This window comes from Leucoraja erinacea, chromosome 2 (assembly GCF_028641065.1).
Source record: "Leucoraja erinacea ecotype New England chromosome 2, Leri_hhj_1, whole genome shotgun sequence".
Lineage (NCBI taxonomy): Eukaryota > Metazoa > Chordata > Chondrichthyes > Rajiformes > Rajidae > Leucoraja > Leucoraja erinaceus.
In genome coordinates this window covers 33,318,967-33,330,012 of record NC_073378.1, presented here as the reverse complement: position 1 = coordinate 33,330,012, position 11,046 = coordinate 33,318,967, and the positions used below count along the sequence as shown (strand labels likewise).

The 11,046-nt window shown below is 42.6% G+C and overlaps 1 protein-coding gene across 2 annotated transcripts in view; it reads right to left on the bottom strand.

The window, feature by feature from the left end:
• Window positions 1-310: 310 nt before the first annotated feature.
• Window positions 311-11,046, bottom strand: part of LOC129708736 (lysine-specific histone demethylase 2) — a 67,237-nt gene continuing 56,501 nt past the window's right edge. For both annotated transcript variants that reach the window (XM_055654705.1, XM_055654696.1), the window contains 2 exons: window positions 4,720-4,872; window positions 311-892 (listed from right to left, as the gene is read on the bottom strand). In XM_055654705.1, coding sequence (XP_055510680.1) covers window positions 809-892; window positions 4,720-4,872 — 237 coding nt within the window. In that variant the 3' untranslated portion in view covers window positions 311-808. The remainder of the gene's footprint in view (window positions 893-4,719; window positions 4,873-11,046) is intronic.

Genomic DNA, 11,046 nt, shown 5'->3' with positions numbered 1-11,046 from the left:
TTAGTTCGGTTTAACAAACCATCCACAATGGATTTTGAAAGTGACCAGATGAATTTTGGACTGAAAGAAAACTTGTGCCTTTCCTGTTTTAAATCTTGAATAAGGAGATGTTAGTTCAGTCTTTGCAGTAATGGAAATACTGCCTAGCACCATTTAAAAGAAAACAATAAATGGGTATCCATATCTGGAAGAAACACTGAGCGTTTTGCATACTGTATACTTGAATGAGCTAATTCTATCCCTGGTTATAAGTGCACGTTGTTTTGTTTGTCACTACAAACAACTAACTAATGGGTTTGATTTTAAAAAAAAATCTGCACCAGAAGGATGGAAATTGTATTTGGTGCAACAACAAAAAAAAAAACGCTTCCAGCAATACCTCTAAACTACTTGGTTACCCCTTGCAGCAACTTTAACATGTTCTGGAATCCAAAATTGGTCATTCAAAAATAAAGGAAATAGTTCAAAAACTACAGTCACAGGTGGCTTCAATTTAGCCATGCAACCTTATTAAAATTAAATGTGAAAACTCTTCAGTATTTGAAATGTTTTGCATTGCAGAGAATTGTGTTTCATGACTTGGTTAAAAGATTCTAAATAGTGGGATTATTGCCTTTATTTAAGTAAATTGTTGCTGAAAGCTTCACTCATTTTTGTACTCTGGTATTTAAACAAGTTTCAATCATTTTTCAATTGTACTTTAAGGTACAAAGACCTACCATTGTAGAATTTAGCAGCATTTTTTTTAAACGAGCAGTACCTTCCATATACAGCATTTTCATTTAGTCCTAAATACAAGACAAATACTTTACAATGCAGCAATTTTACTGGCTTCTCTGACTCCACTGAGGTATGCTCCCGTAACAGTTTGTGGAAAGTGCCGATTTGTTGCCTGTATTAAAATAAAAATATTTTAATCAATATTTTAAAATTTGTTTAGATTGCTAAACATTCAAATCAACAGTGGTCAAAAACAATCAGCAAATAAATCTTGCACTTAAAGGCAAGACAAGCCTTTTACCTGGAGCCAAGAAACTGCATTCACTAGAATCTTGAGCAAAAAGTGCTGCAGGAATTCAGCAGGTATGGAACATGTATGGAAGGAATAGATAGACAATGTTTCAGGTTGGGACTCTTCTTCAGACTGCTGGAGTATGGGGAAGAGGTAGTGGAGAGAACAAAACCTGGCAAGTGAAATGGATAGACAAAAGTGTTGAAGTAACTCACTGGGTCATGTAGCATCTCTGGAGAAAAGGGATCGGTGATGTTTCGGGTCAGGACTCTTCAGACTGAAGGTGGAGCAGTGTAGGTGAGACAAGACCAATGTAAGGGCAGGTTACAAATGGCAGGTCTTATTTCCTTTAGAAATTTTAAGTGTACTTTCTCCACATTTATTTTTTGTCCCTCTGAGTCTATATGCCTGTGATGTTGCTGAAAGCAAGATATTTAATTACACCTGTATCTCACTGTACTTGCGCATATGACAATAAACCAGGGCAGGTTACAAATTACCTCAGGAAGGATTCATTGTTGGTGAGGGAAGGTGTGATCTTAAGAGGGAAACAATGTGGAGAACTGTGAATCTAGTAAAACTACTCGGGTTGGAGGGGAGTAAAAGTGGAAGTTAAAATTAGATAATTCAGTGCTCATACCACTGGTTTGTAAACTACCCAAGCGAAATATGAGGTGCTGGTCCTCCAATTTATGTGTGGTCTCGCTGGCAATGGAGGTGGCCCAGGATAGAAAGGTCAGTGTGGGTAGACGCAAAAACCTGGATGAAGTAACTCAGCAGGTCAGACAGCATCTCTGAAGAAAAGGAATAGGTAACGTTTCAGGTTGAGACCCCTCTTCAGACTGAGGTCAGGGTGGGAATGGGAAAGGTAGTTGAATTTATTGACAACCGGGAGATCCCGTGGCCCTTGGCGGACCAAGCATAAGTGTTCAGCAAAATGGTTGCCAGGTCTACATTTGGTCTCATCGATGTACAGGAAGGAGCCCACATCGGATGCAGTGGATGAGGTTAGAGGATGTACATGTGAACCATTGTCTCACCTGAAAGGACTGTCGGTGTCCCTGAATGGAGTCGAGGGAGGAGATACAAGGATAGGTGTTGCATCTCCTATGGTTGCAGGGTACCTGGGGAGGCTGTGGTTTGGGTGGGAAGGGATGAGTGAACCAAGGAGTTGCAGAGGGAGCAGTCCCTGTGCATGGTGGAAATGGGAAGATATGATTAGTGGTGGGATTCCTTAGGAATTGACAGAAATGTCAGAGGATAATGTATTGGATGCAGAGACTGGTGGGGTGAAAGGTGAGGGGGGGGGGGGGAGAAAGGAGTGAGAGCAGAACTACGGGACACATGTATGAGGGCCTCATCTATGACAAGTGGAGAACCCACATTTCCTGAAGAATGAGGACACACTTCTTTCCCCCCTCTTTCCAACAAATTCCCACCTAATTTGCACCCATTTTTCCCTTTCCCCCTCCTGTCCCCTTTGGCAGAGAATTCAGCAGGTTTTTGAGGGTTCCTGTACCTATTTTTTTTTTCCCATTTATGATCTGAATTTTAATGTGAAGAGAATTTAATGACATGCTAAATGCATCGGTATACATTTACAGCTTTACACAATTTAAGGATATTTCACCCAATGAATCTAAAACACAGTAACTTAGTGGGGCATGCACTATTTCTGGACGACATGGATAAAAAATGTTTTGGATTGGGACCCTTCGTGGAATGTCACCTATCCATGTCCAGTCTGAAAAACAGTCCCAACCAGAAACGTCACCCACCCAGGTCTTGGCTAGTCCTCCAGAGAGGCTGGCCTGATGTGCTGAGTTACTTCAGCACTGTCTTTTTTTGTATATCTGAAGTTCCTTGTGTCTACACCAATGAATCCTGGTAGCTAGAGTTTAAGGCGTTACATTTCAGTTTTGCATATCTTTAAAATAAATGATTTATTGTGGTATATTGCTCAAAATGCTGGGATTTAGATAATGCTGATAAGAAAACTGTTACACAAACTAGAATGCTAGACCAAATACTACAGTTAAGTGAATTTAGATTTCATTTGCTTGATATATAGAATTGATACTATATTCATTACATCTGAATTATTATGATAATACAATTTGCAAGTTTAAATAATATTATTTGAAAAAGCTATTTTGGAACAAAATTAAATCAAATTCAAATTAAATCATTGCTTAATGGTTCAACTATACTTTAAGATTGCAGGAATGATTTGTTTACTGATCTGAAGAAGAGTCTCGACCCGAAACGTCACCTAAACATTCCTTTTCTCCATAAGATGCTGCCTCACCCGCTGAGTTTCTCCAGCATTTTTTGTCTACATTTGTTTGCTGAAGACTTAACAACACTGCTACAGTTCAAGGGCGATTTTATGTGCTATGATGGGAGTATAGTAACATGGTTGATTGATTATAGACTAAATACATGAATGGTAGTATGTACATCTCAATCTTTATATGCCCAGAAAATGAAAGATAGCGCTTTTCATGGCCTGATTTTAATTGTTAACCTAATTGTCTGGTTAACACAAGTGAAAGGTTTTGTACGCTGAATCCAACTAATTTGATTTTATAGTTGATAGCAAGTTAAAATTATTTTGAATGCAGCAATTACGTGGGAGAGCATTTTAAGTAACTATAACAAAACTGGTAGCTGATTTCCATTTTTTTTGGGTATTAACTTTTTAATGTCCACAGGCAACCAAATTGGTATTTCTTAAGCACACGGAGTTTGTCTATCTTGATGATAAATGTGGGTTATCCACTTTGGTGGCAAGAACAGGAAAGTAGACTATTATCTGAATGGTGGCCGATTAGGAAAAGGGAGATGCAACAAGACCTGGGTGTCATGGTACACCAGTCATTGAAAGTAGGCATGCTGGTGCAGCAGGCAGTGAAGAAAGCAAATGGTATGTTAGCAAGTTATTCATAGCAAGGATTTGAGTATAGGAGCAGGGAGGTTCTACTGCAGTTGTACAGGGCCTTGGTGAGACCACACCTGGAGTATTGTGTACAGTTTTGGTCTCCTAATCTGAGGAAATACATTCTTGCCATGGAGGGAGTACAGAGAAGGTTCACCAGACTGATTCCTGGGATGTCAGGACTTTCATATGAAGAAAGACTGGATAGACTCGGTTTGTACTCGCTAGAATTTCGAAGATTGAGGGGGGAAATCTTATAGAAACTTACAAAATTCTTAAGGGGTTGGACAGGCTAGATGCAGGAAAATTGTTCCCGATGTTGGGGAAGTCCAGAACAAGGGGTCACAGTTTAAGGATAAGGGGGAAGTCTTTTAGGACCGAGATGAGAAAAACATTTTTCACACAGAATAGTGGTGAATCGGTGGAATTCTCTGCCACAGAAGGTAGTCGAGGCCAGTTCATTGGCTATATTTAAGAGGGAGTTAGATGTGGCCCTTGTGACTAAAGGGATCAGGGGGTATGGAGAGAAGGCAGGTACAGGATACTGAGTTGGATGATCAGCCATGATCATATTGAATGGCGGTAAAGGCTCGAAGGGCCGAATGGCCTACTCCTGCACCTATTTTCTATAATAAAGCACAAGGAAGCATAAAAATGGGCAAACTGATTTATTTAATAACTTCCATGAATGACTTTAGGCATTTCAACTGGAAATGTGCAAAATACATTGAAAGAAACAAAGCCGCAATCCTGTGCTTAAACTACTTACCTCGCCTGCGAAAAAAACTTTTCCTTGTATATCTTCAGCAATTATATCATAGGCTTCACCACTTCCCCCTGCCTTTATAAAGCTGTAAGCCATCTGTGTCCAAGGGTCCTTGTTCCACTGTGTGACAAAGTATCTAACCGGATCTGGAACCTCCTGTGAGGCAGGTTAAAAAGTACAATTAATATTTGGACATTCTGATATAAAGTAGCCAGCCATTGGGCCCATGTAGGCTCCCCTGGGAACAATTGGAGTTGTTCTCTGTACATAGTTCCTTGTACATATGCCCATTCACTTCCCTTTGATTTAGTTTACCATTAACCTGCAAGGGATCACTTAGGTTAGCCAATCAACCTACTAGGCATACAAAGTCATACAGCACGGAAACAGGCCCCTTCGGCCCAACTTGCCCACACCAACATGTCCCATCTACACTAATCACACCTGCCTGTATTTGGCCCATATCCCTCCAAACCTATCCTATCCATGTACCTGTCCAATTGTTTTTTACACATTGCAATGGTCCCTGCCTTGATTACCTCTGGCAGCTTGTTTCATAAACCCACCACCCTTTGTGTGAAAATGTTACCCCGCAGATTCCTATTAAATCTTTTCACCTTAAACCTAAGTCCTCTGGTTCATCTATCCAATCTATTCCTCTCATGATTTTGTTCACCACTTTAAGATCACCAATCATCCTACACTCCAAGGAATAGAGTCCCAGCCAGCTCAACCTCACCCTATAGCACAATAGGTGCAGTAGGCCATTCGACCCTTCGAGCCAGCACCGCCATTCAATGTGATCATGGCTGATCATCCCCATCAGTACCCCGTTCCTGCCTTCTCCCCATATCCCCTGACTCCGCTATCTTTAAGTGCCCTATCTAGCTCTCTTTTGAAAGTATCCAGAGAACCGGCCTCCACTGCCCTGCGAGGCAGAGAATTCCACAGACTCACAACTGTGTGAAAAAGTGTTTCCTCATCTCTGTTGTAAATGGCTTACCCCTTATTCTTAAACCGAGGCCCCTGGTTCTGGACTCCCCCAACATCGGGAACGTGTTTCCTGCCTCTAGCGTGCCCAAACCTTTAATAATCTTATATGTTTCAATAAGATCCCCTCTCATCCTTCTGAATTTCAGAATATACAAGCCTTGCTGCTCCATCTCTCAACATATGACAGTCCTGCCATACCTCAAGAGCAAGAATGTCCTTCCTCACATTAGGGGACCAAAACTGCATACAATACTCCAGTAGTGGTCTCACTAGGGCCCTGTATAAGTGCAGGACCTCTTTGCTCCTATACTCAACTCCTCTTGTTATGAAGGCCAACATGCCATTCGCTTTCCTGTTTTCGCTACCAAAGTGGATAACCTCACATTTATCCACATTAAACTGCATCTGCCATGCATCTGCCCACTCATCCAACCTGTCCAAGTCACCCTGCATTCTCATAGCATCCCCCTCACAGTTCACACCCAGCTTTGTGTCATCTGCAAATTTGCTAATGTTACTTTGAATCCCTTCATCTAAATCATTGATGTATATTGTAAATGGCTGAGGTCCCAGCAACGAGCCTTGCAATACCCTACTAGTCACTGCCTGCCATTCTGAAAGGGACCTGTTAATCCTTAATGTTTAAGAAGGAACTGCAGATACTGGAAAATTGAAGGTAGACAAAAATGCTGGAGAAACGCAACGGGTGAGGCAGAATCTATGGAGCAAAGGAAATAGGTGACGTTTCGGGTCGAAACCCTTCTTCAGTCTGAAGAAGGATTTCTACCCGAAACGTTGCCTATTTCCTTTCCTCCATGGATGCTGCCTCACCCGCTGAGTTTCTCCAGCATTTTTGTCTACCGTTAATTCCTACTCTTTGTTTCCTGTCTGCCAACCAATTTTCTATCCATGTCAGCACTCTACCCCTACTACCATGTGTCCTAATTTTGCCCACTAATCTCCTATGTTGGACCTTATCAAATGCTTTCTGAAAGTCCAGGTACACTACATCCACTGGCTCTCCCATGTCCATTTTCCTAGTTACATCTTGAAAAAATTCCAGAGGATTAGTCATGCATGATTTCCCCTTCGTAAATCCATTCGGACCGATCTTGCTACTGCTATCCAAATGTGCTGCTATTTCATCTTTTATGATTGACTCCAGCATCTTCCCCACCACCGATGTCAGGCTAACTGGTCTATAATTCAGTTTTCTCTCTTCCGCCTTTCTTAAAAATGTCAGACCCTCGGGAGGGGTCCTGCAACATCCTCGTAAATCTTCTCTGCTTCTCTTTTGAATATGGAAGAAAATGGTAGACTCATGGTCTGGATCTAACCTATTCTCCCTATCCCTGGCACTAAGCAACAGAAACCAACTCCTCTACCACCAATTCATTATGCATTGAACTGTCAACAAAAAAATCAGAAAGGAGCCACCCATGAAACGCAACATTTGTTGTTCATGTTGGAATGCAAATGAGAGTTGAATTTCAAAAGGAACGTTAACCTAATTTTAAATACTTTTGTGGACCAAATTCTGACAGACCACTTCCATATTTTGGACGGATAGTAGTAGGATTGGTATAATTAAATATGCAGCACCTAGAATTTCAGCACAACACCTGAGCACTCCCCCAACATTTAATTTATACTATATTACCCAATAAACTCCAAAATAATTTGTGTTTTTAATGTGGGACATTTTAATTAGATTTTGATGTAAAGAGGGGTCTTGGGGGGGCCTGAAAATAGCAACACAAGGGGATAGAGTGGAAAAGAAGGCATGCTTGCCTTCATTGTTTGGGGCATTGAGTATGAGAGTAAGGAAGTCAGGTTACTGCTTTATAGGGCCTTGGTTAGGTTGCACTTGGGTGCAGTTCTGGTCGTCCCATTACAATGGAGGATGTTGAGGATACAGAAGGGGTTTAACAGAATGCTGCCTGGATTAGTGTACAGTAGGTATGAGAGATTGGATAAACGTGGACTGTTCTCTTAATATTTCTTAGAGTTACCTCAGTCCCTCGGAGAAGAAAATTCCAGAGATTTTGCACTCACACTGAAGAAATTTTTTCTTTTTGGCCCTACCTCCTATTCCATATAACCATATAACAATTACAGCACGGAAACAGGCCATCTTGACCCTTCTAGTCCGTGCCGAACACGTATTCTCCCCTAGTCCCATATACCTGCGCTCAGACCATAACCCTCCATTCCTTTCTCATCCATATAACTATCCAAACTATTCAGACTATGATTTCTTCATGCTTGCTACATCTCACTTTTGACTCTAACATTTCAATGAGATCATCTTTCATTCTTCCAAAGGCTAAAGAAGAGCAATAGCCAACTCAATTTCTCCTCACAGCAAGACTCAAAGAGTGTCATATGCTTGAGGAACAGGACAATTAGTATTTGTTGCAGCTTTACAGCCCCATATGATAAATCTGTAATCAGTCTATCATCTGTGATCCGTCTAACATCTGTGGTTGGAAAGTTACTAGAGAGTATTCTAAAGGATAAAATATACATGCATTGAGATGGTCAGAAGCTGATTTGGGGTAGTCAGAGTGATTTATACATGGGAAATCATGTCTCACAAATCTTATTGAGTTTTTTGAAGATGTGACCGAATAGCTTGATACAGTAGAGCTGTAGACCTATATATGGTCTACAAGGCATTTGACATGATTCTGCAAAGTTAGATCACATGGACACCTAGCTGACTGGATATAAAATCAGCTTCAATGAAGGGTGCAGAAGGTGATGGTGGATGGTTGCTTTTTGGATTGGAGGTTTGTGACTCATGGTGTGCCTCAGAGTTCGGCACCGAGTCCATTGCTGTTTGTCATCCATATCAATGATTTGGATGAGAACGTACAAGGCATGTTTAGTAAATTTGTAGCTGACACTTAAGTGGGTGGTATTGTAATCAGCAAAAAATGTCAAAAATTGCAGCAGGATTGTGATCGGTTGGCCATGTAGCATGGTTGATGGAACTTAATACAAATAAGGGCAATGTGTTGCATTTTGGGAAATCTAACCAGGGCGGTACCTGCACAGAGAACAGCAGGGCTGTGGGGAGCATTGTACAGCAGAGAGATCTAGTAGTGCAGGTATATAGTTCCTTGAAAGTGGAGTCACAAGTAGATATAGGGTGGTCAAGAATTAGCCACATTAGCCTTCATCACTCAGGGTATTGAGTATAGTTGGGAGGTTATGTTACAGTTGTTCAAGACATTGGTGAGGCCACATTTAGGTTATTGTGTTCAGTTTTAGTCACCATGTTATAGGAAAGATGTTGTTAAGCTGAAACGGGTGCAGCAAAGATTTACAAGGATGTTGCCAGGACTCGAGGGCCTGAGCTGTAGAAAGAGGTTGAGCAGGCCAGGACTTTCCTTGGAGCGCAGGCGAATAAGGGGTGATCCCATTAGAGGTGTACAAGATCAGGAGAGGAATAGATTGGGTAAATGCACAGAGTGTTTTACCCAGAGTAGGGGAATCAAGAACCAGAGGACCGGGGTTAAAGGGGGGGGGGGGGGGGGGGGGGGGGGGGGGGAGATTTAATAGGACTGAGTTCTATTACAGTCAACTCCTGAATTCAACTGTGGGAACAGATCTACCGGCTCCAGCTGGGTGGGAGCTCCAGAGCCCTGGCCACAGCTGCAACTTCCACCCCGCTGATCGGCCGCGGATGTTGGCTATGGGAATGGATCCGCTGGTTCCGGCAGGGTCAGAGTTCCAGAGCCCTGGCCACAAGCTGCAAATTCGGCCCGTTGATCGGCACAGAAGTCCCGATGAGGTTGAAATTGCCCGCCTCACCCAGCCTCGTCAGGATTTGTCAGGATTAAAGGAGGGGCCGGACCACCAGTTTCCAGAAAATCAGTGGTGAACCTATACTCCTGGTGTGATACATCAAAGCCTGACATATTTGCGGGACATTTTTATTAATATACTCAAATTCTCTGGCTTTAAAGACCAATAAGCCATAAGCCATTTAGTCACCTAACTGCCTATTGCACCTGCATGTTAACATCAATGACACATGGCAGGACACCTTGACCTCTTGGAATCACATTTCTCCGTCTCTCACTTTTCCTTCCTTGGGAATGAATAACCTCACATTTTACCATACTTTACTCTGAGTGCCACGTTGCTGCCGACTCACTCGTTTCATCTTTATCCATTTGAAGCCCCTTTGCATCCTCCTCACTACATACAAAACTAAGTATGAATGTATCATTGACAAATTTGGAAATAATACATTTTGACCATTCAACCACACCACTGTTATTGATTGTGAATGGTTACGGCCCCAGCACCGATCCTTACGTAATTGCAAGTCACATCCCACAACTCCGGGGGGGGGGGGGGGGGGGGGGGGGACTCAACATTTTCCACAGTTTGTTCTCTATCTGTTAACTAATTATTAACTGTCAGTCATCATCTCTGCCTCGATTGTACACAAAATTTAGCATATCCTAACAATATGGAAGGCTCTCAGCAGCGATCCTCAAGTGCTCATATCCATCAAATACTACTACTCCCCTCTGGGGGAAAAGTGCAACATCCTCAAAAACTGCAGGAAGACATTGGCCTGCTGATCTCTCTATAGTGCAAGCAGGCTTTGTGCAGCAGAAGAAGCAGACAATGCCCCACACAAAGGGCAACATGGTGCCACAGCGGTAGAGTTGCTTCCTGACAGTGCCAGAGATCGGGTTCCATTCTGACTACGAGTTGTTTGTACGTTCTCCCCGTGACCGCGTGGGGTTTCCCCAGTTGCTCCCGTTTCCTCCCACACTCCAAAGGTGTACAGATTAGTCGATTAATTGGCTTCGGTAAAATTGCAAATATGTCCCTAGTGTGTAGTGTGTGCTAGTGTAACAGGAATAGTTGGTCGGCGCGGGCTCAGTGGGCCGAAGGGCCTGTTTCCGCCCTGTATCTCTAAACTAAACTTGTTGAGCACACCCACCCAACCTGTGCCAGAAACTGCAGAGTCAATGTCACTCGGAAACAACCAAAATGAAAATAGAAGCAAAATATCTTTGACTCATGTTTCGATTAGAGATACAGCGCGGAAACAGGCACTTCAGCCAACCGAGTCCGCACCGACCAGTGAAACACTAGGGACAATTTGCAGTCATACCAAACCAATTAACCTACTAACCTGTATGTCTTTGGAGTGTGGGAGGAAACCGAAGATCTCAGAGAAAACCCACGCGGTCTCTGTACAAACTCCGTACAGACAGCACCCGTAGTCGGGATTGAACCTGGTGCTGCAAGCGCTGTAAGGCAGCAACTCTACTGCTGTGGCTGCCCTAAAAGTTTTAAAAAGCACTA